Consider the following 26,684-nt stretch of genomic DNA (forward strand, 5'->3'; position numbering starts at 1 on the left):
CGATGGGTTTGAAACGCTCCAAATCAGTTCAACCGTAATTCACAAAATATGTTATGATCTTTTCTTTTTATATTATTCACACTTTAGAACAATCTAAATATTGTTTCTAACTGTTTCAAAGTATCACTAGTGTTTACGGCTTTCTTGATACACTTTGAGAATTTTGAGAACTACAAAACCATCTCTGGGTTTACCAGTTAAACTTCCTTTTTTCTTTTTAAGAGAGGCATCTTTTAAAAAACTTAAAAACCGCCGATTTTATTAATTTCTTTTCGCAACGAATAAAATCTCAAGAGCTATACTTAAAACAAGCACGTTGCAACTGCAGTTATTATGTTGACGATATCCGCCTAAGGAATACGTACTTGAGAAGATACTTAAATATTCATGCACCGGATGAATAGCTTCTGGGATGCGAAGATCTAAAGCAGTGTTCCTCAACCAATGGATTATAAACTAAAAGTGGGTTGCATATTGAATTCGAGTTAAACTTTTTTAAAACAACTGTCATGAAAATTTTTTTAATTTTAAATTTTATATTAGATATTTTATATTAGAGGCTTCATTTAAAGCCTCGTGGCGTGCTTTATAATTAATATTCCTGCATAATTAAGTAGTTTATATTTTCAGTTGGAACATAGATATGCAAATAAAATTTTATCCGAATTGATTGGAACGAATATGTTCTGTGTCGATCGTTGAAAAGGTTGAGAAGCACTGATTTAAAGCTGGTTCATGCCAATACTTTGTTACTGTGCCATTTGCTTCAGCCTTTCTGGGCTACACATCAGCTAGATGCTGCTCCTGGAGGACAATTCTCATGTCGTGGCTGTTTATTGGACAACTATTTATGTAAATACATTGCCCATGTTGCTTCCTCCGTACCAGTCATGTATATACAATTATTCCTAAATGCTACTACATAGAAAGCACTAAACTCGATCAATTTGCATTTGTGCTTTCCTTTAGCACCCCTATTACCTTAATATTTATGCTATTTGCAATAAGACAATTTCACTTTCAGACTTATTATAATCTTCGTGTATCATATTAATTTAGAGAAACTAAATGATAAAAATCATTTTTCTGCCCAATAGTGTATACTTCAAAATTTAAAGTCCGTATGTTTGTGATTTCGCTATAAGACCTGCTACGATTATTCGATCGAGATGAAATTTTGTTTAATTGCTCTTTATGTTCGTACGGAAAGTATTGGCAACTTAATTTGCGTGTAAATATTAATTATAAAGCACGCCACTGGTTTTGTCCTCCGCACAAACAATACTTACTTGCTAGCGTCAATTCCTTTTTCAAGGGGTGATGCGTGTCAGGGTAAATAATGCATTTGGGGCTTTGACCTGATTCTCAAGAGTATCGTAGGTGTCGATATCGGAACCATAAGTCTGTCATCAGACTTGGGCTCGACGTAGGTGATACTCGAGGTGCGACGAATTCTAGAGTCGCGGATGTTTTGTTTATGGGTCGGCGATAGAGAGCCCGATCGCCGATCATCAAAGGTATAGTCCGGGTCACAATATAGCGAGGTCATAAACTAAACTCTTGAGGGTTGGTACATGACACCTTGCTTGAGGGTGTCTTTCTGAATGTCTTTCTGCGTCCGTAACTGCACTACCTTTTTTAATTTTCTACATGCATATATTATAAGCAGGTAAATTAAGATATCAAAGACTTGAGTAAGACCTTTACCTGTTACGATACCTCTAAAAATGGCGACACTAGATAGAACATTTCTTCGTACTACCCTGACTATGGTCGAAGGTCCTTAGCTGCTCGTATTTCTGTCAATTTACTTGTTTCGGGAGCTGAAACGTGTAAACTTTGACACCTACTCGAGTCTACGACCTCGCTATATTGTGGCCCGAACTATACCGTGTGCGTGGCCGATGGCCCAAAGTCATGGTGCTGCACGACACGTGGAAAACGATAAGGGTTTCTTAAAAGGATCTGGTCACGTAGTGGGGAAGGCTTTGCCTTTTGGTAAGAGAACTGTGATGAACCCCACTGCACTTACCCCAGAACTTTTGTGAAACGCGAATCGCTTAGAGATTTCTCTAACATACTATTTTGTGATGTACATACTCCTTTATGAAAAGAAAAATTTCAAAATTGTTTTCACGTCATATTTCTAGAAACGGTATCAACGCATTCTTCAGATTCTTCCGATGAAAGTGAGTCCAAACACGACATAAATCAGACTATTTTTAAGTAATCCACTCCTAAAAGGTACAATTTTAAAAAAGAACGCATTTAAAGTTTTCTAAAATACTCGTGATAAATAGAAAAACCAGAAAGAATGTTATTCGGAACTAGAATAATTGAAAAATATTTTAGAAAACATTAAAGCGTTCTTTTTGTAAATTACACCTTTTAGGGGTGAGTTACATAAAAATAGTCCGATTTATGTCGTGTATGGACTCGTTTTAACCGGAAGAATCTGAGGAATGCGTTGGTACCGTTTCTCCAATATTTGAAATAATGAACAAAAGTTCCAAAGAACCGTCAATATATGTATTGTGTTCTGGAGTAGAATGGTTCGTTTAGGGGAAGTTGGAAGAGTATCGAAATTGGAGAATCGACGAATTTCGGAGATCGATCGGTCGGTCCGTTCCATCTTTCGCGTTTTCAGGCCATCGCTAGCCAAAGGGTGACTCGGTTAGGCGAGGAGAGAGGGGTGGAGGGTGGGGATCGCGAGAACGCAGGGGCGTCGGGGACGTCGGTGGGCGTCCGCCCGTTGTATGCGCATGTTTCTTCTCCGGCGGAACCGACGGATCGATGCTGGAAATAGCTCGAGCCGCAGGAGAGAGTACGAGGTGAGTCGGCTTCGCTTTCGGCAGGGCCTTCGCGGCTCTCCACGCCCCGGTTTCTATCCGATTTTCCTTGAAACGAGAACACGAAAATACCTCTTACAACATTTCGGCCTCGATCCGTCCCGTTCCCGCGAGCTTTTCGACCCTCTGTTCGCCGTGTCCACCGTCCAACCATCGCTTCCTCTTCCACGGTACGATCGCCTCCCTCTCTCCCAGAAAGCCTCCCCCGTCTGCCCATTCTTCCGCTTGTTCTTCTCGGTTAGTGTGCTGGTTCGTTCGGGACGAAGTGCGCGAAACGTCCGCGGATGAAGAACGTGGGTCTCGAGCCACGGGGATGACTCGAAAAAAATGTGCGTCGAACCAATGTGGCTGACGAGGCTGGAATCGTAAGTACAGTAGGTCGCTGGAACGAGCGAACGAGGTTTCGTGGCACCGCTAGGAGAGATAGAGATCCGCTTTAAAGCGACACCCGACGCCCACGCTTACCGTCGTCGATTGATCCGCGGTACGCGGACGTCGCGACGATCGCCGTGCTACCCTGCTTTTCCATTACAAATGCCTGGTGATCAAAGTGTTTTTATCTCCTAAACAGTAGCTAAGAATTTGCACTGCTTGGTGCTCGAACGACAGTCACAGTCTTGGCAATCGGTACAGGGTGAAAGAGATCTTTAACATGGAGGTTGTCACTCGTAATGTCGGCCGCCTGGTCGCGCGAATCATCCCTTAATCTTGATTCTATGCCCGTTAGAAAGGTTTATGTTTAGCGTTCGCTTTAGATTTTTAGCTTTAAGAGATCCTTAACATGGAGCTTGCGGATGAATCTCCATGCTGTAAGTTGCTCCGTCACCCGTGACGTTGGTAGCTTAATCGTATAAGGGAATCTTTACCATAGTTGCTCTGTCGGAAACTCTTCTGTCCAACGTTCGCTTTAGAGTTTTACTGTTTAAAGTTACTAACTAAAATAGGAGACTTTGACACGTTTGAAAAATCACCGTGCTGGGTGTCGCTCGCAATGTCGGTTCAATGCCCCTGAGAAGGAACCTTAGTTCCAATACTGTGTCTACCAGAGCCTTATGCCCGATGTCCACTTGAGAATTTTTCGTTTGGAATGTGACGTCGAGAATAAAATTTCTTTCGCACCAGATTCGATATTGGAAGTTGCTTTGCCTCTCAACAGAACCTTAGTCTTAATTCGAGAATTTTCAACGTTAAATTTAAACGAAAGTGTGCCTTTATTTAAATCTGCTTAAAGATTTCGAACAATGAGTAAAAACAAACTGGCCGTACCAATTCTAGAGAGTGAAATTTTTAAGTGGACCTCGGGCATAAGATTGTATTTCGGAACCAAAACGATCTCGCTTAACCTTCTTTTTAGGGTTTCCCCGATCTGTGCTACGACGTTTCTAGAGTTTCCTCGTTGGAGGATAGTGGGCGGACCGTACACGCGGACACTGCTTTTCGCCTGTTTTCGAATCGATCGGATGAACGACGCGGTTAGACGAGTGTCGATATTTCTGGTAGAAAGCTACTCACGAAATTCGCGAACGAATTTTCGTACAGAGAGTAGTCTGACCCCTTCCCCGAACGATCGATTTTTCTTCATTCAGTTTCCTGTGGATTGTGACCCCAGGATTGCTTCTACAGTGTAGGGCAAAACGTACTTGCAATTGACGATTATCAATTTATAATTGATCATCAATTGATACTTTTTCTGTAATAGAAAACAATTGAAATATTTAAGATTAATTTATCTATGGAAACAACAATTGCTTAGCCTACTTCACGATTTCAGATTTCCGGTCCTATTGATCGTACAGACCTGCCCGTGGTCTCATTTTTCTTGTTATATAGTATAGTTTAAGGCATGTCGTATGCATGTTCCCGATCCGAGGCACGGGAAAAATTAAGTATTTTCATGTATTATAATTTTTCCAACGAAATATTATTTTGTTAATCAGTTATATTGCAGACTGAAAAAATTTTTTCAGGTTAGGTTTTGGAAACAATGCCGGTACTTATCAAATTACTGTCGATTCGAAAAAAAATCAAAAACTGTCATTTTGCAATCTGAGATGTTGCTTTCGAGACATAATTAAAAATTTTTATAAAAAAAGTAGGACGTATGACAGACACGTGTGATTTTAGGACTGTCCTAACGAAAATAGGGCACGTAGCAGCCCTGAGTTTGGGATAAATATAATTCTGTAGATAAGACGCGTGGAGGCTGTTCCGTAAGGCCGTTCCACGACCTAAACGACACGATCGAAAAAGCTATTATAAACGTTGTCGCAGAACTTTATCGGTGTTATTTTCGTACCACTCGAATCTCCCCACTGTTGATAAAAAAAAAAGGAAAAATTTAGACGAAAGTGTAAAGGTCGTACGAAAGTAAAGTTTGGTTTTTAAAATGGAAACATGCATTTTTTAATGCGCCGGTCGATGCAGCTCGTTATTTCCTACAAAAAAGTACTAAGCCACTTGTGTCGAAAAGTCACTAGTTTAGGAGATATTTTAATCTTATAGCGTGGCACACAATCCTAATATCGACCAAGCGAGTTTTCAACGAACAGCTTCATTATCGTCTTAGCAACGATCACTGCTACGTCAGCTACGTTCGCGAAGCCACGATCGGACTGGTTCGAATATCTATGCGTAACTTCAGACCGTGTCCCATCGATTCCGACCTCGGGAAACGAACTTTACGCAGAAAGAAACCGATTACTTCGAACGAAAAGTGTCTCAGCACGAGTTCGATCGTAAAAATGTCCGAATTCTAAAACAATTCAGGGTCTGTGTCAGTCGAATCAATAAACCCGAGGTTAGTCGAGTTCGTTTCGATGGCCGTGTTTTGTCTGATTCAATTGAAAATTACGCCATACTTGTCTTAATCATTTAAATATTTATTATAACATTTTTTACGATGATTCTTAAAATTCTTTGAGATTCTTAGAACGAATTCTAATATTTGTCGTTAATAACCAGTTTATTAACAAATAATATTATATTATGCACCCTGTTTCTTTATTATTATTACGAAAATTAATATTTTGTTAAAAAAAAAAGAAAGAATTTTACCTTCAGATGTCCTTTACACGTTCATTTAAACAGAAACTATTTATATTTAGTTACTTATCCCTTTGAAATATTGCACATTCCACTTTTTTCCGTATAACGGTTCGTGAAATAATTGCATTTATAAAATAAAATGGGTCACGGTGTATAGAAGTACTATTGCAGAGTTAAGGAAAACTATTGCCAAGTGTCTGATTACTGGGGCACATCCAATCACTCGAGCAGTTACCCTATATAGTCACAAAGAACTTGTAATATAATTGGTAACTCTGCAGTTTAGTGACTTTTCCCAATTTTAACTATTCAACACTAGTTTCTTTATAATACTTTTCAATATTTTCACTAAAACAAGAAATAAATCTGAAGAGCTTGAGAAATTAATTACTTTCTTTATGAAACAACAAGACTGGAGTCGAATAATCAACACTGAAAAAAATCACTAAACTACAGAACAACCTTATAATTAATTAAATTAAAAAATCTGTTCTCTAAAGCATAATATAGAATAGTTAACGGTTATTATTGATCCAACCCTTGTTCTATTGTTGGCGTCTGATCCTTTTTCTCGTTTGGTTAGTTGACAAAATACGGTAAAAAAATATAAACTAAGTGAAACGTTTGCTCGTTAAAAAATTCCTAAAGAGATATTAATTAATACGTAACAAAATATCTTATTATAATGATAACAAATATACATTTCTATAAGAAAATGCTAGAATCCCTTAAAGTAAGATATATTCTTATAAATAAATATTATATTAACGATAGGTTAGTGCATAATAAAATTTATTAGAGAATTAAATTTTGATATAAATCAGCAAGTGATTCTCAAGTTCTGATCGTTATTATGTCTAAAGAAAGTTAGGTTATGATAAAGGGAATAATTCAGAATGGAGGTTTAGCAGTAGTTCTTGACATCCGGTTGATTTTCAACAGAAGACGACCTGGGAATTCTTGTCGTAACGCAACTAGAACGGATTCCACTGAACGGTTTTCAATTGTGTTTGCTGTAAGATGTCCGGTGACAAGCTTTTCAAACCTCTTTACATGAAACCTGGCGGTCCTGATTAGATTGTAAAAAGAATTGAAAAAGTTTTGTATTTAATATTATTCTCAAAAAAATATTGTTTTCAAGGTACTTAACACGCTGTATAAGCATTTGTTTGACAGTGTAAATGTTAAACAAGCAACAAACAAATTGTTAGGCAATGCATTTACATATACATACAGATGGTTTCTTTGGCAATGACAAATTGGCTACACTTCGACACTTGTTACGAGTTAATTACCAGATCCTGACGGTCTCTATTTTACTTTCCGTGGGGGCACCAACCGAAGTGATCGATAATTTCTATTGAATCCAGTGACGCGACATGGGCCTTTAATTATCTGGATGCCAGATATAAGAATACGTTATCGTGCCTCGACGTCGATATCCCGACGAGTTATTCCGTCACCGATCGTTTCTACCGAACATAACCTCAAATATGTCTATTTGTATTTAATCAAACATGTTTCTTCCGTTAATAATAACTGATATATATTGTAACTAGTTTTTTACTGATGGAAGTCCAATAACGAATCTTTATTTCGCACCTAATCAGTTGATTTATACAGAACGATTAAAATCACTTCCAACATTATTATTTACCGTAATAAATCTTTGATTATGAGGTTTTCAATCGCCCGAAAATAAAATACTGGCCTCGCAAGAAGCTTCGTGTTGGTTGGTCTAACACTTCACGTATGAAAGCCTCATTTCAGTTCAAGGATAAAAGACTCAGGTCGTGTTTACAAGTATTTGCTTCGACCTGTAATCGTGACGTCTATACACTACATCCATCTATAACCTATTCTTTCATATACTTTATACCAGGGTTGTGCATTCAATCAATTACACTCAATTAATTACAAAAGCTATTATTTATAATTACAATTATAGATTACATTTTTTAAACGTTTATCCTACAACTACAACTGCTATTACAAAATTTGTGTGAAAAATGTATGAACAAATGATAAACTATCGGCGTACAATTACATTTTGTACTCGTAATTTGTTAATCGTTAATTGGATTACATTTCATTCGATTGAATAGATAAGCTAGCAATTTGCAATAAAATCTGTTGTGCATAGACTTAAAAAGAAATTGTCCGAGTCATTGCCAATTGGAAGTTCATTGATATCATAATAACACTGTATCTTTAACCCTCGGTTGTAGCTGTGAAGTCAATTTACCCCTACTCTGACTTTGAACCAATATTATTTGCTAAGTATTACGTGTAACGAGGCTCTAACCGCCCTCTGGTGAAAGTTGAAACTTCCATTTAGGTTCAGTTGGTCAGCGTACTCGAAAAAGCCGTATAGCAATAGTGTAGCAATAATAGCTGTTATATCCACGTCAGAGATAGGTTTCACGTTTCTATGTACATCATCTTGAAAATTAACACTTTTCAGATAACAGAAAAAAAGAATAAGATGATACAATAATAAAGGACAATGTTAAGTCATAGAGGGGTTTACTGACCCAAGAGCGTAGAGCCTATGCTATACACCGTTGGAAAGGTCTCGCCAAGGCGAATCGACTGATACCGTTTTTAACTTCGATATCAGATGGGATCATGTCGAAAAATGGCCTCAAAATTCGAGATTTTGCGGTTTTGAACAAAAGAATCCGGTCGTAAAAGCCCATCCGGCCCGAGGGACCTCGAGTAGGCACCTGAGGGAAAACCGAGCGGTGTAAGCGATACTCTAGCAGATTGGGACGGCAAATGTGCCCCACCACCTTCATTTCAGTGCCGTGTTAGTCCTGCGTTTGCCGCATGGGCCCCGTTCGAAATGCCCAGGGCGAAATCGCCAATGGATCAGTTGTTTTTCATGAACATAATATATTCATGATAGACGATTCGCAGGTATGAGTTGGGAATGTGCAGGTTAGTATTCAGTATTCACATCATTATGTTTCGTTTAATCAATAAAATGTCACTCCATTCACTATTGTAAGTGACGCATTAGTCTGAATACTAACCTGCACATTCCCAACTCATACCTGCGAATCGTCTATCATGAATATATTATGTTCATGAAAAACAACTGATCCATTGGCGATTTCGCCCTGGGCATTTCGAACGGGGCCCATGCGGCAAACGCAGGCCCAACACGGCACTGAAATGAAGGTGGTGGGGCACATTTGCCGTCCCAATCTGCTAGAGTATCGCTTACACCGCTCGGTTTTCCCTCAGGTGCCTATCCGAGGTCCCTCGGGCCGGATGGGCTTTTACGACCGGATTCTTTTGTTCAAAACCGCAAAATCTCGAACTTTGAGGCCATTTTTCGACATGATCCCATCTGATATCGAAGTTAAAAACGGTATCAGTCGATTCGCCTTGGCGAGACCTTTCCAACGGTGTATAGCATAGGCTGTACGCTCTTGGGTCAGTAAACCCCTCTATGACTTAACATTGTCCTTTTAACCTCAAAACTTGAAAATGTGAAGACTTATAATTTTGTATAGTTATCTTACAAACTATTTTATATGGAAAATCTTAGTGTTGGGCACTATTAACATAGTAATAAAAAAGTATACAAAGAAAAGAAAAAAGAAACAATAATTCCAGTAACAAGAAAGAAAAGAAATATATGCATAAGTTTCTTCAAAGCTAGTATTCTCGACTTTCGTTCCTATTTCGTAAGTTCGGGTTAGAGAATCGGTTGTCGATCGTGTTTCGAGCAAGTCGGAAACGAGAACATTTTGCTCTAGGTGAGATTGTCGAGAACTCGGTCGATTCATCTCCTGTTATCGATTCTAACTTCCTGGCATGCATGCAGGTGCGCTGCTATCGCTTGATGGCGGAGTGGAGGTGGGAGTTTGTTAGCACGCCAGCTACCCCCGACACGACCGCCGTGCAATAATCTGGAGCACGTGCTCCCTCCCCCAATTATCGACAAAATTTTGTTTCGTTGCTGGTCGACCACCCTTGTATTGGTCGTTTTTCAGAATCTTTCACTGGTCGATTTGTAGAGTGTTTTCGTGCGAGAAACAGTAGTTCCTAAGTTTCTGACGTAGTTTAAAACTCTTTTTCAAAGCAGGTGGCGCCACCCACGGGGGTGATGCATTACAATCCGAATCTACCTTTATGTTATTTGAAAGTTACACGGTTTCCATTAGTACGATTTAATCAGAGTTGCACGATTTCTTCACAATTACACAATAGAATTACAATCACTGAGATTGATGCAAATGTCATCACTAATTAAGAAATCATTTAGACAACAAGCGAATCTACTTCCGTCGTTTGCGATTAAATGTCAGAGAAAATAATTTCTACACAGGCTAACTTGGTATTCCTATAATTTTCAAGGAATTTCATTTGAATTGAATTGGAGTCTTAGCCGGTGAGAAGTCTCGCAAACTAAAACAGAGGGTATCGACTGTCGCTGCGTTGTTGGGATATAGCTTTCGATCCAAGTGTTAATTAAATTTCCCCATCTGAAACGGATTAATTCGTGTAATATGCTAAGTACGTGTATCGCGTAAGATTTTAAGCTTCTTATCGTCTGTAGGAAACACCACGTCTTGCAAATGCATAGAGTTCGACGAAAGGGGATACTAGGTTGAATAATTTCATCGTATTCCTTTCCATGGTGTCACGCAAAATATTATACAGGATGTTCGGCCACTCCTGGGAAAAATTTTAATGAGGGATTTTAAAGGCCAAAATAAGACGAAAATCAAGAATACCAATTTGTTGATGGAGGCTTCGTTAAAAAGTTATTAGCAATTAAATTCAAAAATTTCAAATCGTTCTGGAAAAATTATTTTCTGTTGCGGGGGTCAATTACAATCATTTTTGGTCATTACACATATCCCCGAAATCCTACGCACTTTCGAGAAAAAAATTCCTTATGGAAAATCTACTTAGGTGCCTTTTTTCAACGAAAAAAAAATTTCAAATCGTTCTGGAAAAATTATTTTCGGTTGCGGGGGACAATTACAATTATTTTTGGTGAATAGATATACCCCCGAAATCCTGTGCATTTTCGAGAGAAAAAATTCAGTACGTGCGGAATTTTAAACGTTAATAACTTTTTGACAAAGCCTCCATCAACAAATTGGTATTCTTGATTTTCGTCTTATTTTGGCCTCTAGAATCCCCCATTAAAATTTTCCGCAAGGGTGGCCGAACACCCTGTATAGTTCGTAGAAATTAAAGTTGTCGATTGTAAAATGCAAGGCGCCACTGGGCGAATGGAAGCTATACCTCTAAAACGGTTGGAGATGTAGAAAAATGTCATAAGGCAAAATTAAACGGTATCGAACGATGCACACACCGAATGTAATTTGATTTATTTGTATGCGTTCGATGCAGTCTACTAGTAATAATTATGACGCTTTGAGGTTAGAGGGAGGGCAAAAGAAATGGGCGAAATGGGCAGGGGTTACGGCACTGCAATCGATCGGACTGTTCTGGCAACGATCCTGTGACGCGTACAGAGAAACATTCACGGAAAAGATTTGTATCAGCTTGATACAGAAATCCCAGATAACGACTCCTTTGTTCGGCCAAAAACGATATTTCTCCAGCGCCTTTTGTCGCAAGTTCGATCGTTCCCGGCAGTGACGTAAACAGTGATTCCGGGGACAACGGCATCAAATTTTTAGTCGTGCTCTTTTAATTCTAATTCTATCAGAATTTGATTTTGAGTTTCAGTAACTGTGGGAATTGTAAGTAAATTTATGTACCGATGACACTTAAGGGGGTATTCTTCTCTGGAGACATCGTTGTTAGGTGGTTTTAAAAAAATTATCAGTTTCTAACAGGTTAAGGAATTTAACGTTTATGTATTTATATTTACTATTACATGTTTCCTGGAACGTATCATTTTAAATGGTTTCTCATTGTAAAATTCAACTCCCAAAATAAAAAATCGAAATTGAAGTTGAAATATAAATTAAAATTAGGTATCATCGCCATGCATCGATATGTTCGTTCTTGGTCGTTTGAATAAAATTGTGCTAAAGAGAATATGCGTTCAGAGCTGTATCGCGTAGTGTGCACGCGTTAAAAAAGAAACGGACGAATTTAGCATCGGGCAGTTATAAGGAGTAACCGGCTAAATAAAGATCGGTAGTGTGCAACAAGTATTCAAGGATTCGACAAAGTAACGGCGTGGGTGCTGAGCATTCGCGCGTATAAACCGTGATTCGAGCGTGACACAACGATTTTAACGAAATTTAAAAATTAAAATTACTACTTTAAACGTAAATAGTGGCGATGATGATTCTGTGACTTGTATCCGGGGTAAAAACTATCGCTCGAAGGCGAGGATAACTGTATGTGCTACGAGCGTCCCGTAGTCAAAAGCGTAAACCAATCCTGTAGAGCTACCTATTTGGATTTTTTTGTCTTGCCTTCCATGCTTGTATTTGGAGATCGCTTATTGGATGCTGAGCAATACACGTGCACAGAAAGTTTCGACAGGTTGTGCAAGTCCACGCACCGGAATTGATTCGTCCAGTACCAGTAGGTGATTCTTTGCGTTTAATTTAGAAATTCGTAGTACTCGAACAGAAAGATTCCTGCAACGCCACAGTGTCATCGACGGTTGTAGAAGTGTTAAACTTGAAATATTAAGCTGTCAAATAATTTATTGATAATAATCGTTTACTTGCAGAGGCCTCGCGCGATCCACGGTAGCTGTTAAAGGATGCACAAGCTAGCCAAAGGCCTGAAGAAGAAGAAAAAGCAGAAGAAGGGCAAGAAGGGGGCAGAGGAAGAAGAGTTCGATCCAGAGGAGCTCGAGAGTTATAGGCGATCGCGGGCATTGGCCCAGACGAACGTCGAGTCATCCGGCGAGCAGGCCAGCAACGCCGGTTCCGACGAGTGGAAGAAGTTCGAGGCATTGACCGCCGGCGTAGACTCGATCCTCAAGAAGACCCAGGGTGACCTCGACCGCATCAAGTCGACCTCGTTCTTCCAACGAAAACCGCCGTTGAACGAGAAGAAGGAGCACGAAGAGGAGACCCAGGAGGAGCCCGACAAGAAAACATCCTCCAAGAAGTGGGTGGGTTTCGACGAGGAGGGGAATCCGATCGAGGGGGAGCCACCAGACTTCGAGGGGAAATCAGCCAAGGAGAAACCGTTGGTCAGCGAGGACGGTTTCGTCGAGGTTCCGGACGACGACGATGAACCGGAGGTTTCCGGGGACGAGGACATCTTCGACACCACCTACGTTGACGTTCTTCAGAATATCGACGTTCAACTAGCCTACATTCCGGATAGCCCAACCGAGGAGGAGGCTGGGGACGATCCGTTCGACACTACCAGCGCGGACAAGGTTCTCAAGACAGTCGACAGCAAGGGGAAGAAGCTGGTTAGTTTAGCAAACGCGGTAGAGGTACTGTCCGGACGAATCGACTACGTAAGTACGTGCAAGATCTCGAAAAGCAGAAAACCGAGGCTCCAGCAGGACTTGTTGTTGGACGATTTCGAGGAGAGTGCTACCTTAGAGGAGAACGTAACCGCCGAGCCCGTTCAAGCGGAGAAGACCTTGTTGGACGATGACAGCGACCTCCCGGACATTCCTGTAGATTTAACAAAGCTTCCCACTGTATTGCCCAAACCGGTCACTCAGGAGACTGTCGCCGAGAGCAAACCACCGAACGAGCCGCTCGATATCTCAGAGTTCGAGGTTCTGAAGGAGAAGACCATCTTGGAAGAGATCCCCGACTTGTACGACGCAGAGTTCGACCTAACAGACGCGCCTGACGAGCTGCCGCGTCTCGAAGAGGCCGAGGATCCGTTCGGTAGCAAAGAACCGGAGACCGTAGACTTCCAGTCGGAGATAGCAGAGGCTAGCTTCGTCGCAGCCACATTCGCCAACGAGGAGGACCCTTTCGACACCACCTTCGCCGATAACATCCTTCCCGGCAAGACAGAGTTGAAGTTCATCGAGGAGGAGCTCGATAATCTCCCGCCTCATCCTGTCTCGGACGTGACGATCTCGTTGACCGACCCAGCTGGACTCAACAGGGACTACGAGACAGGTTTACTGACCGTAGAGAATGAGAACGGTACCGTCGTGGGTCTGCAGGCGAAGAGAGACCTTCTAGGAGGATCGACCACCGACTTGAGCCAATTAGCCGACCAGCCCATCGCGCCCGTAGAGGACATCACCTACGTGGATCCGTTCGACACATCGACCGTTCAGGAGATTCCACTCGGGAGAACAGAGTTGAAATTCCTCGAGAAGGAACTGCTAGGTGATCAGAACCAACCATCGAGCGTTCTAGAGGACGACGACGACGACTTCGATCCGAGAAAAGACGAGCAACCGGAAGTAATAGGACCAACATCATCGAGTCACCCGTGTAGACCGCCGCCACCGACATTCACCGTTGACTTTAACGATCAACAACAAACGAAGGAAGGGTCTGAGCCAACGGACGAGCAACCGGAAGCAACAGAGGCTAAGGCGACACCATCGAATCACCCGTCTAGACCCCCACCGCCGACCGTAGCGCCTCAGCCAACGTTCACCGTCGACTTTAACGACAAACAAACGAAAGAAGAGACTGCCGTTAACGTCGATTTCGCACGGAGGTCCTCCAGGCCTGAAGTTCTCAAATTGGCACCCGCCAAGGCGGTCGTCTTCGAATTACCAACACCGTCCAAAAGACCAGATCTCCTAGCCACCACCGAAGAGGAGAAAGCGTTACACTCGAAGCCGCTCACGCCGTATTACACCCAAAAGTCCATCGAGGAGGTTTTGCCCAACGAGGAAGAGGAAGCAGAAGACGTCGATCCGTTCGACACGAGCTTCGTAGCCAAGGTAGGTGAAATCAGAGTCGTGGAAAATAAGGAATCTGCTAGTGGACTCGTTGTTGTTAAAGCATCCTAGCAGACTTTGCCTTAGACGCCAGGATATTGAGTGTCAGTCGAGCGCTTGGACCTCACACTATAATTAGAAATTAATTTAATCATGGTAAAGAATGAGTACCTACTCTTTGTTAAACAGATTAGCTTCTTTCCTACTATTTACAGATCTGGTCCTTTACGATTCTCGTTGAACAAGATATATACTCGGGTCAACGAGACAAGTTAGTGAAAAACAACAAAGTGTTCGTGTGATATCCACATGCTCGATGCAGCGGCTTCATTCGTTGGCTGAGTCGTCGCGTTGGCCCTAGTATAGATCGAGTCTGGATTCGCGTCTCTTGTCTCGTATCCTTTTACATAAAACACCGACAGCTTCTCGAAGGTTCGAGACCATTCGAGAACGCGGCCTAATTACAAAGGTGTCGGTCGCCTTTGTTGAAGTTAGCGCACCGACATAATCCTCCAATCACATCGTGTCGTCTGTTTGGTCACGTAGGTAGCGCCGGGTAAGACAGAGCTGAAGTTGATCGAGTCGGAGCTTCTGAAGCAGCAGCAATTCGAGTTGCCGCATAGTTACAGCGACCACGATTTCGATCCCAGAGGCGAGAGCGAGGCAATCCGAAGGCAAAGCGATTTCACGGCCGCCTCTGTCAGGCCGAGCGACCTGAAGATCGGCGAATTACAGAGCACCGTATTGCAGAAGTTCGAGGAACAGCAACGATCCAAGGAGCCGCTACAACGACAGGAGAGCCTGTTGGACGCGAAGATCGAGGTAGACGCGAAGCCGCTGACGCCGAAGATCGAGGCGAAACCACCCATCGAGGATTGTGAGATCTCGTACAACGACCCCTTCGATACGTCCATCGCTAGCAACATCCTTCCGGGCAAGGCGGAGCTGAAAGTGCTGGAAAGCGAGCTGGAACAGATCTCCGGCGAGATAGCCGTTCGTCCTGCGCCGATCAACTTGACGGCGATCATAGCAACCGCGGTACCGGATATCGACGACTTCAATCCGAGGGCGGGAGAGCAGACGGAATCGCAGGACTTCCTGTCCATCGACGACCAGAACCACGCGGCGAAGGTCCTCACGCCTCAGCAGAACGAGAGCTTCGCTTTAGAGGGGGAGCTGGATCCTTTCGACACCAGTTTCGCTACGCTAGGGCCGGGGAAGACCGAATTGAAGCTACTCGAGTCCGAATTGATGGACAAATAAAGAAGGAGAGTACCGCTAAAAACGAACCGAGCCGCAAATACACGAAAATATTAGCTCGAGTCGATTAAATCGCTTTAGCCACCATGGATTCGAAAGGGGGAAATCCGTTCCTGATGGACGACTACGAGGCCGAGCCGGACGACAGGCTCGCGGGCCAAGGCACCTCGAACCCGTTTCTGCAGGACTTCGGGGACGTGGAGACCATGGCCCCTGGGGAGAATCCGTTTCTAAATTACACCGCGGATCAATCGTACCAGTCGCAGATCCCCGTCGACTCGACGAATCCCTTCGCCTCGTTCGGCGAGGACGCGCCCGCCACCGATACACCAGCGACCAACATATTCACTAGCCAAGGCACAGACATGTTTGCGACCACCGAAACCGCCGAACCGAACGCGAACTTGTTCGACGCGGACGTCCTGTCGCAGGCCTCCCAAGAGATCTTCGGTCAGCCTGCGGATCTTGCGACCCCGGTCACGTCACCCCCGCAACCGAAAAACGGGAAGCCCGTGCCGTCCAGGCCGCCCCCGCCTAGGCCCCAACCGCCAGCACCTCCCAAACACACCAAGGATCTGATTTTATCCGTCACCGGCGCCATGGACGCCACCTCGAATCATTTGTTGGATCGGTTACAGGTTGGTAGACTTATTTATTTATTTCCGGGTATCTGGAGGAAACGGAGAAAGATCGTAGAAAGACAGAAAAGAAATTTTGGCATCTAGAATCTCTCATTAAAATTTTGTCTATAATATTATCCACTAAATTCTTAACAATATGATTTAACCGAGTATGGATGAATATTATCATCACCAGGAGAAGAATTAGGGTTTAGACTTAATATGCTGTCATAAATTTCATCTAAATTAACTTTAAGATTTGAAATATTCAGATTTGTATCAAAATTTAAAGTGTGACCACACTGACTGTCTAAGGAAACAAATAAATCTGTCCGTCTATCGTAGGCAACCAGAACGCCCAGCCCCACTCTGATGCACTCTCCATCCCCTACGCCGGAGCACAGTTTCGCGGACCTCTTGGACGTCGACTCAAACGTGCCAGACTTGATGTCGGACGATGCCAAAATGGTGGACACGCCCCAGAACCAAGATATTCTCGATCTGTTCGACGCGCCCAACACGGACACCACCACCGTCACGATCTTCAGCACCTCGATGGCCACAGGCGACACCACAAGTTTGGTCACCGACTCCACGGCTCAGGATAATCCGTTCGCGTGCATCGCCGAGCAAGAAACGTCCGCCGCTCAGCCAGAGGACGGGTTCCAATCGGACTATCCGGAAACCGCGTCCATCACCAGCGAGAAGAGGCCTTCCGTCGCCTCGACGACCGGATGTCTGGGATCCGAGGCCTTGGACAACGTCGGATTGGACTTCGCCACGGAGGCTCCGAGCGTCCGGGAAAGTCGGCCTTCGATCACCGCCGCCGATCTTTTCTCCGCGAGCACCGCCGATCAGCAATTCTCCACCGCCACCTCCTCTGAGTCCGCGTTCTTTTCCGTCGCGGAGACGACCATCACGACCACCACGACCACCGCGGAGCCTCTGTTCGCCGCCTCAGACGTCCCCTCTCAGCCCAGCGGACCGTTCGCCTCGGATTTGCTGGGCGATTTTGGCGAACCCAGCGCAGACATGCCCGTCCCAATAGCTTCCAGCCCGATACCCGGCGCCGAGTTTCCCCTCACCGAGGCGTACAGGCCCGAGGAGCACCTGGACAACTTCGCAGTCACCGCAAAAACCATCGAGAACACCAGCGACGTCTTCGACATCTTCGCTTCCAAGTTCGATAAGGCTGCTGAACCGGACGGCAACGCGGATCCATTCATGGACGCTTTCGGGGGCGGGCCGACCGCCATGGACACGTCCAGCGACGGTAAGCGAAATTATAGAACTCGATTAATTCGAGAAACGTTGTACATAAATGGTGCACTTGTTCTTCCTCTGTAAGGAACTATTCACCCCTTCCCGTGCCATTTAGCTTGACGAAATCCGAGCCCAAGCAGTAGTCGTGATGTTTACGTTTGGCCTGATTTTCAGTCCACGAGTCAGACTCGTGATGTTTACGTTTGGGCCAAAATCTTCATCACGAGTCAGACTCGTTAAAGAACGGGAAGGGGTTAACAAAACTATGCCTGTAACGTTCGTCTAGTTTGGGGTGATTCGAGCGCGACCGTGTCGGAGAGAACGGTGACCGGTTTCGGGGAAGCCGATGGGTTCGACTCGTTCTTGAGCATGACCGCTCCACCGCAGGAAGCCAAGGTTAAAAGAGCCGAATCCGCGGACTCTGACGACGGTCCTGACTTCAGTGTATTCATCAAGTAAGTATCGACGAGTTTCACTTTGTCCAAAATAGCTTCGTTTAATGATCGTTTGCTATTGTCTCTTGTAAGGCCGAAAGAGGGCGATCAAAGTGGGGTGATCGAAGGAGGGCCTGTGCCTGTATTGGCTCCACCGCCCAAAAGCCCGCAGAATACTGCGTACGCCGACACTTCGCCGCGATTCAATCCTTTCGATAAGTCGGGATTCGTACAAGATGCCGTAGCCCCTGAAGACACCGCTCAGCCGGCGGAGCTCACGAGGACGGATTCTCAAGTAGCTACTTTTACTCGAATTATATCAATACCCTTCGGTTTAACATACATATTTCATTAATTATTATATTCAGAAAAATTAAACCTAAATTAAAAAATTTCAAATCCTCTTAAAAAAAATTATTTTCGGTTGCGGGGGTCAATTACAATCATTTTTAGTCAATACACATACTCCCAAAATTCTACGCACTTTCGAGAAAAAAATTGATTACCAAAAATATAATGTATGGCCAGAAATGTTTCTGTAATTTCATTTTTTGCCTCACTTTCTCTTGTGTTAATTTCTGTAACCTGTTGGTAATGTTACGAGTAACACGAGAATGGTAATGGGGCCTTAGAGCCCCAGAAAAATGGACCGAAAAATACATTGGATGTAAAGTTTACTCGTGTATCTCGTCTGTGATAAAACGATCCAATTTCAGGAAACTCCACCCACTCCCCTATTCGACGAGGACGTTAGTCAACCGTTGGAAGACTTCCCGAGAGTAACTTACACGGGCGATGGCTGGGAGATGCATCTGCGTCAGCCGATCAAGAAAAAGATCACGGGCCAACGATTCTGGAAGAAGGTCTTCGTGAAGCTCGTCTATCAAGGCGACAACCCGGCCCTAGTAATGTATATCAACAGGGATGACAAGGATCCGTTGCAGGAGCTGCCTCTCCTGCCCTGTTATTCGGTATCTGACATCGGAGCTCAACAATTCGACCAGTACGGCAAGATATTTACGGTGAAGCTGCAGTACATCTTCTACAAGGGACGACCTGGTATTCGACCGGGTCAAGTGACTAAAGCGGAGAGGTTGACGAACAAGCTCAGCCAGTTCGCCGCGTATGCCATCCAGGGTGACTACCAAGGCGTCAAGGAGTTCGGCAGTGATCTGAAGAAACTGGGTCTGCCGGTCGAACACGCCCCACAGGTACAAAACCTAACCCAGACACACTGTTATAGGCAAAATACTATACAAGTACTGGTAAAATAAAGGGCAGTTGAAGTACAGTGTAATCGAATCAGCACAACTTTTCGATGGGCATGTTTGTCACCTGAGAACGAACGAATTCCAGATCTCTCAGCTGTTCAAACTCGGCTCCCAGAACTTCGAAGACATGAAGCTGTTCTCCTGTGCCATCGAGGAGGCTCTGTTCAGGCTGCACGCTCAACGAGATCGAGCGCTCACTTACAAGATGGAGGAGGTGCAAATCACGGTGGTGGACGAGCTTTACGTCGAACAAAATGCCGAGGGTCATGTGGAAAAACAGATCGCCCGCGTTCGTCTATTCTTCTTGGGTTTCCTTTCGGGTACGAATCAACCTGAGAATCGTAAAAGTGGCATCGATAGGTCACTGAAACGCTTCGATTCGCGAAATCGTTTCAGGTATGCCCGACGTTGAGCTGGGGATAAACGACATGTGGCGCCAAGGGAAGGAAGTGGTGGGCAGACACGACATAATTCCGGTCGTAACGGAGGAATGGATTCGGTTGGAGAACATCGAGTTCCACTCGTGCGTCCAGCAGGACGAGTATGAGAAGTCCAGGATCATAAAGTATGTCCTCGTTGACACGTTCGTTAAGAAGAACTTTAACCATCTAACAACTATATTCTTACTGAAAATACTAACTGACTTTGGTTAATACCTGACTAACCCGTTTGAAGGTTCAAGCCACCCGATGCATGCTATATCGAACTTATGAGATTCCGAGTAAGGCCGCCTAAAAATAGGGAGCTTCCCCTTCAGCTTAAAGCCGTAATGTGCATTACCGGTAACAAGGTAATGTCGTTTCACCATCGAGGAATAAAATACGTAAACGTTGTCTAAACCTCTGCGGAAACCTCGTTACAAAATTGCATGAATCGTGTCCCGTTGTCCAAATTCAATACTCGTTTCCATAGTAATACAGTTCTCGTACTTGTTTGGTAGCTACTGCACGGAGCTATAAAGATTGCCCCTGAGTAACGTTCACCGCGGAATGTTACAGAGTATATTATTGAAACAAACTTATTGTTAGGTTAGAACAAACGAGTTAACACAACTCTTTGGCTTAGTAAAATATGTCGACACAAACCTAACCCGAAACTCTGTCTCTTTGTTGTAACCATATTCTTAGCACGTGTTCTATTCTTTATTACTACTGCTAAAACCTTTTCAATAACTTTGTTCACTGAATCTGAATTCTACCCAGAGGCAATCTCCCCGACTCATCAGTCTACCGCTCGAACCCGTGCGAATTGACTCTGTTTTTTGCACCATTAGGTAGAGCTGAGAGCAGACATTCTCGTGCCGGGATTCGCGTCTAGAAAGCTGGGCCAGGTGCCCTGCGAGGACGTGATGGTCCGCTTTCCGATTCCGGAGTGCTGGATCTATCTGTTTCGTGTGGAGAAGCACTTCAGGTACGGGTCCGTGAAGTCTGCTCACAGAAGAACCGGCAAAATCAAAGGTATCGAGAGATTTCTGGGCGCAGTCGACACGTTGGAGCCACAGCTGATGGAAGTTACTTCGGGCCAAGCTAAATATGAACACCAGCATCGTGCGATCGTCTGGAGGATGCCCAGGTTACCGAAGGAAGGCCAAGGTACACCCTCGTTGTTCGCCTGTTTTGCCCATCGTAATAATGTTTCGTTCGCTTTACGATTCGTCGTTTTACGATCTTAGGAGCATATACGACCCACCAACTGGTCTGCCGCATGGCTCTGACTTCGTACGATCAGATCCCCGAAAATCTCTCCGAGTACTGTTACGTGGAGTTCACGATGCCGGTGACCCAAGTGTCTCACACGACCGCGAGGAGCGTCAGTCTTCAAAACAGCGACAGCGACGCACCGCCGGAAAAATACGTCAGGAATCTGTCGCGACACGAGTACAGGTAGGCGGAAATAAGCTCAATTTATAAAAATGATTGTTATAGAATTACTGTCAACCTCGTGTCAAAATCATTTTTACTTGTTGCACAGAGTTGGAATCGAACACACGCAGGGCGAAGGGCCAGGAGCGTACGTGGCGGCGACGATCGCGAAAAAGATCCCCGAATCGACGCCAGAGGTCGCGGCAGAAGCCTCGGACGCGCCAGCGGAATCCGACTCGGATTCATCCGAATAATCGGTGATCGAAACTGCGTAAGGTAACATGAATGTTTGACGCGTACGAAACCGACGATACGCACTCGCGCGAGCGGTAAACAGTTACTTGCTAATATTAGTCGTTAAAAGGACAAACACATAGAAGCTGCTGTACTATCGAAGGTCTATACAAAGAGAGAGAGAGAGAACGATGCCTGTGAGTCGACACGGGTTGAGGCGTTTCGCGGATCGTCGTTGGCGGCAGACGAATTATCTCCACGCGAATAAAACGCAACATACCTTGATATAAAATAATCGTATAATCCGCCAGAAAGCAAAGGTGATTTCCCCATAGCTTCGAACGCACATCAATATTAACGGTTACGATATCGTTCGCGTTGCTTCGCTCATTTTGCGTCGACGGGATCCGTGAAATGCCCCATAGCCTCGCGTTCGCGTCGAGTCCGTCGTCTTCACTTGTGAGACATGATACACGCGTGCGTGGAACGTGTTCGATACTGCGCAGAACGGTCTCGTTTCGGGCGTTTCTACGCAGTGTGTGCCACGAGCGGGGCCTTGGCTCGACGCATAGCAATTAACGAGATGTACGTAGATACGTATGAAACAAGTAATTTGTAAGGGTGGACAATACTGATTTTACGTTCAGATTAGCTTACTAAGTAGTAGTACGCGCACGCCGGCGAAAGGCTTTACGAGGCTATACGTATGTCGAAGACGAAACGACGTACCCAAGTAAGTCGTCAACGAATCTGGCAAAAAGAACTTTTCTATAACCTTTACGATTCCTTCGTTCAGCTGTAATTCGATCAGACTTTATCGCACCGTTCAGTATTTTCGAAAATATTTCTGTCGTTCGATTTCTTTCTAAATGGACGTGATCGTATCGCAACAACACGACGATCAGAGGACAATAGTTGTTAATTAAGAGACCCGTTAAATATAGGTCGAAATATTGTGCGCGCATATCTTATCGTTTGAGCTTGCAGATGATCTATATCAAATGTTAACCTAGTCGTTCTTAGAGGGTAGTTTATCAAAATTATTCATCGGTTATTAGACACATAAGAAAATAATAATAGTAATAATAATGATAATGATAATAATTATAATGATAATGCTAATAATATCAATAATGAAGGTAATGAGAATTTCGCGTGATGAAGAGAGAGTATGCGTGGTGTTAGAATGAACGTGAAAGATTGCGGTCTATCTAGTCTTTAACGATATTTCATACTTCTACGCGTGTCATATGATGCAAAAACAGAATCCGACGCTTTGCAAATCGATGTATTCAAGTCGTAGGCGTAAGTTTACTTTACGAGGATTATTTTCTGTCGGTTATAATTTAAGCAAAGTCTAAACGCTCGATTTTATCAGCGGTGATCGAACTACGCCGCGGGAAACAGTGACACAAAGGCTTTAGATCTAATAGGTAAGAGGGAACGACAGTGATGTCGTTTCAATAATTCCATAAGGAGAACGAAGACCTAGACACGTAAGTTTCCGTTTAAATTTATCAATTTTTCGTTGAACGTTTGTCATCCTGCAAAGGAGATGAGAAGAGTCTATTCTAGTCCTTAACATGTAAGATGATCGTACGACCGTTCGTGTGCCAGTTCACCGGGTCGTACGTATCGGTACGTTTAAGTTAGGTTAACGACTAACGGATAGTTATGATCAATTCAACGACGTTTAAAAATGTCGGCGGATATGCCAAGTAACTAGTAGATACTTAGCGTTGGTTCACCCCGTTACCCGTGAATTATGGATTGTCGCTCTGATCCGTGTCAGTGCGAATCGCGTGTTTCGTCGAACGATGCATCGAATCGTGGACAGACAATACCGTTCCATTTTGTGTGACAAGGCATAGAATTCTATTTGTTTTTTGTTTTTGTTTTTTTTGTTATTGTTGTTGAAAGAATGTAAAATTTGACGTAACATATCGGAATGTAGCAGTAAGAAAAAATAAAACAGCGCAAAGCTTTTCGTTCAGCGGCGCGACGGTCTGTTTACGTTTGATACATTAAACGGATCTCGAGGGAACTTTTCTCGCGAAAAGTTCGTCTCTGGATAAGACGTTACCAGCTCGTGATCTCAACTACGCGTAATATCGCATCGTCGTGCGATATCCGGGACGACGTTTGTGTATCTAAAGGGAGAAAAATCCGATTTAAACACATACGATGCATATTATAAATATATCTTAGGGATGGTAATTGAATTATAGGTTATGTGTGATACCAGCATGCTTGTCGACACGGTATTTTTCCAACACCGGACGAGTGTATACTGTGAACGAACTAATGCATCCGATAATGCATTTCGAAAAATCCTTCGTCCGTGCGAGGAGGTCGTAGTTTGTTTTTGATCTTTTTTTATCGAAACAAGCCCAATACTTTGGAGAACATTACCTTGAAATAGAGGAAGGTAGGTTAAAACCGGATATGTAATACATTTTTTCTTCCAACATAAATCGAAAAGATTTCATGCTGAACATTTTAGGCCTATTTAAATGTAACTTTTTCATCCGCTATGAGGTACAATAAAAAAAAAACATACACGCTTCCTTGGTTAAAAAGAGCCGATTACCTTGAAAAAATTAAAAAAAATGACCGTACGCAAAATACTGTTCTTGCACGATGTTTCTTCTTCGAAACTATTTGAATTAAGCTTGTACTGTCGCGTGATCTTGTAAATTGCTAATCGCAGTTTTCATCTTAGGGAAACAATTGTATCCAGTTTTAACCTGCTATTCGATTTTACTCTACTTTTTACTATATTACGTTTTGACAACTGCCGAGGCACGTACCGTTAGTGTTGTATTATTATTTCGCATTATTCTTTAATATATTATCTCCTTTTCTATTATTCTGTTCTTTTAATGCAATCGTTATCGCAACTAAATCTTCACACGAAAGTAAGAACTATGTCGACATGTTGGACGATTAATTTTTTTCGCAATAGTGAGCAATATTACACATACATATAGCGAGCAATGGAAATTAATGATAAAACACTATCGGTACATGCTTCGGTGGTAAAGTAGTTCGGCTCGTTGCGTGGATATACATACAATGAAATTATACTATGCACAATTGCACGGTCTCTTACGATCGGGAGCGTAATCCTAACCCCTCGAAGGACGATCGAGGCCGAGACTATAACTATGGAAGATACAGATCAGAGGCATTGCTTCAGTTCGTTTCGAAACAATAATTGTCCGTTGCATAAATGTGAACAAAGCGAATCTTGTTAATGCCGAGCCAACGAAACCGACCTTTCACGTTTCGAAGTGTTTTAGTGTTTAAACCAATCACGGAAATTCATGTCTGGAAACAATGTTGCTGTTGTTAAGCTGCGTCGATAAGGTAGACTTTACTTTAATCATTACGACCTCCGTTGTTACTACTCCTAAGAAATGTCGCCCCGTTCCGCCGAGTTTATTCGTTTACCTGCATATAAATATTAAACTGCGTAGAAATATAGATATAACCCTGTTGTCTGGAGTCCCTGTAACGATTTATTGTAAAGGAAAAATTAGTAGTGTCGTTGTTGCTCTTCAATTAATGTTTAGTGTTTATGCAGACGAATCTTAATCTGATACAGCATGTGAGTCGCGTATAATAGAAATGAATTTTTTCAGTTCGATCGTTACGAATTATTTAACCATTTCTCACAGCATCGAGCCACGAAGTATGGCGAGATGAGGATGACCGTGAACAACGAGACTCGAACGTCGAGATAGAGTACCTCTAATCTTCGATCTGTAACTTATAAATATATAAATATATACATATATAAATATATAAATATATATATATACATAAACAGATGTATGTAACGTCGTAATGTGTAATTATATGTGTATGTATGATCCGTGATTGTAAGTTGATAGTAATCAGTGAGGTGTATACAAAGTGACAAACGAGAGAGGGAAGACGTAATTAAGGGCGGAGGCGTTTACTGCACTCCGATATATGTATATTATAATTTCGCAAACGAGAGAACGAGAAAATGATAACACTCGAAAATATAGACAGGAACAAGTGTAACACTGTTAGCTAATGGTATTATTGATAAATTCTATGTATCAATAAATAATATAAAATTGTTTAAGGGTCGAAGTTGGGTTAACGAACAGATCTTATTGTCGAGTTTCGATTCTCGATTTACGCTTTTTGGTTCGAGAATTTCATTTTAGAGGTTAATATTTTTTTTTAATTATTGGGTTTTATAAATAGGAACATTTGTTTTTTACATCATATTACATGATATTTTACATATATAGATTCAACTAATATGTATTAGTCAATTTACAGTATTGAACATGTGAAATATTTAGCTTTTTGTCATGCAAAAATGGAGACAGCCAGGGATCATCGCGATGTTTCGGTAAGTCGTAACGGTAAAACAGGTTGCAGTAGCGGACAGTGTCATCCATCGGCATCGTGATTTAACGCCTAACACTGTCTCTAACTGCATTCCTTGATCATGTTTACATAATTTCTGTTACGTGCGTTGACTATGAATTACAGATAAAGATTCCGCAACCCATACATTTACGAAATATTCTTTCATCGCGTTTATCGATTCCTGTCCCTGTGACACTGAAATTCCAGCAGGGTTCTTTGTTTGAAACATTTTTTCATGTAACAAACGGTTTTCAAGTAATTTAGACGAAAGGTTTGGGTGGGTCCTGTGTATTATTTCCGGTTTCCTCGGTAAATAAAGATGTACAATAATAATACAATTATACAAATTAATTAGAGAATTAAAGATTTACAAAATTTTTGTAGAATAGGTAAAAAAAATAGATATGAAAAAGAAATTCACATGTTTGGACTCCTGTGTGATATGTACGTATTAGTATAATAGAAGATGAAAACTTTTCTCTTTGGTCATCAATAATGAAACTTTCACATATTCGAAATAAAGAAAACTATTTAGAATAAATTTGTATTTATGAAACATGCGAAAGAAAAATTACATCTATATACAAGTATCACTAT

The 26,684-nt window shown here is 42.7% G+C and overlaps 1 protein-coding gene across 1 annotated transcript; it reads left to right on the forward strand.

Moving 5' to 3' along the window:
• The first annotated feature begins 2,823 nt into the window (after window positions 1-2,823).
• LOC122403432 (protein stoned-B-like) lies at window positions 2,824-25,799 on the forward strand. Its single transcript, XM_043406954.1, has 14 exons — window positions 2,824-3,214; window positions 12,577-14,733; window positions 15,277-15,990; window positions 16,062-16,628; window positions 16,956-17,883; window positions 18,160-18,328; window positions 18,401-18,602; window positions 19,024-19,518; window positions 19,664-19,898; window positions 19,975-20,143; window positions 20,254-20,368; window positions 20,852-21,170; window positions 21,251-21,461; window positions 21,550-25,799. The coding sequence occupies exons 2-14, from the start codon at window positions 12,610-12,612 to the stop codon at window positions 21,692-21,694; spliced, it is 6,393 nt and encodes a 2,130-aa protein (XP_043262889.1). The 5' UTR covers window positions 2,824-3,214; window positions 12,577-12,609; the 3' UTR covers window positions 21,695-25,799.
• Window positions 25,800-26,684: the final 885 nt, after the last annotated feature.

This window comes from Colletes gigas, unplaced genomic scaffold, assembly GCF_013123115.1.
Source record: "Colletes gigas isolate AHSC1104 unplaced genomic scaffold, ASM1312311v1 Colletes_gigas_Sc00052, whole genome shotgun sequence".
In the NCBI taxonomy this organism is placed as follows: Eukaryota; Metazoa; Arthropoda; class Insecta; order Hymenoptera; family Colletidae; genus Colletes; species Colletes gigas.

Coding starts and splice junctions, on each gene's coding strand:
- LOC122403432 (XM_043406954.1), top strand. CDS start 12,610: ATGCACAAGCTAGCCAAAGGCCTGAAGAAGAAGAAAAAGCAGAAGAAG. Junction 17,884..18,159: donor CATGGACACGTCCAGCGACG/GTAAGCGAAATT, acceptor ACGTTCGTCTAG/TTTGGGGTGATTCGAGCGCG. Junction 21,462..21,549: donor CTGTCGCGACACGAGTACAG/GTAGGCGGAAAT, acceptor CTTGTTGCACAG/AGTTGGAATCGAACACACGC.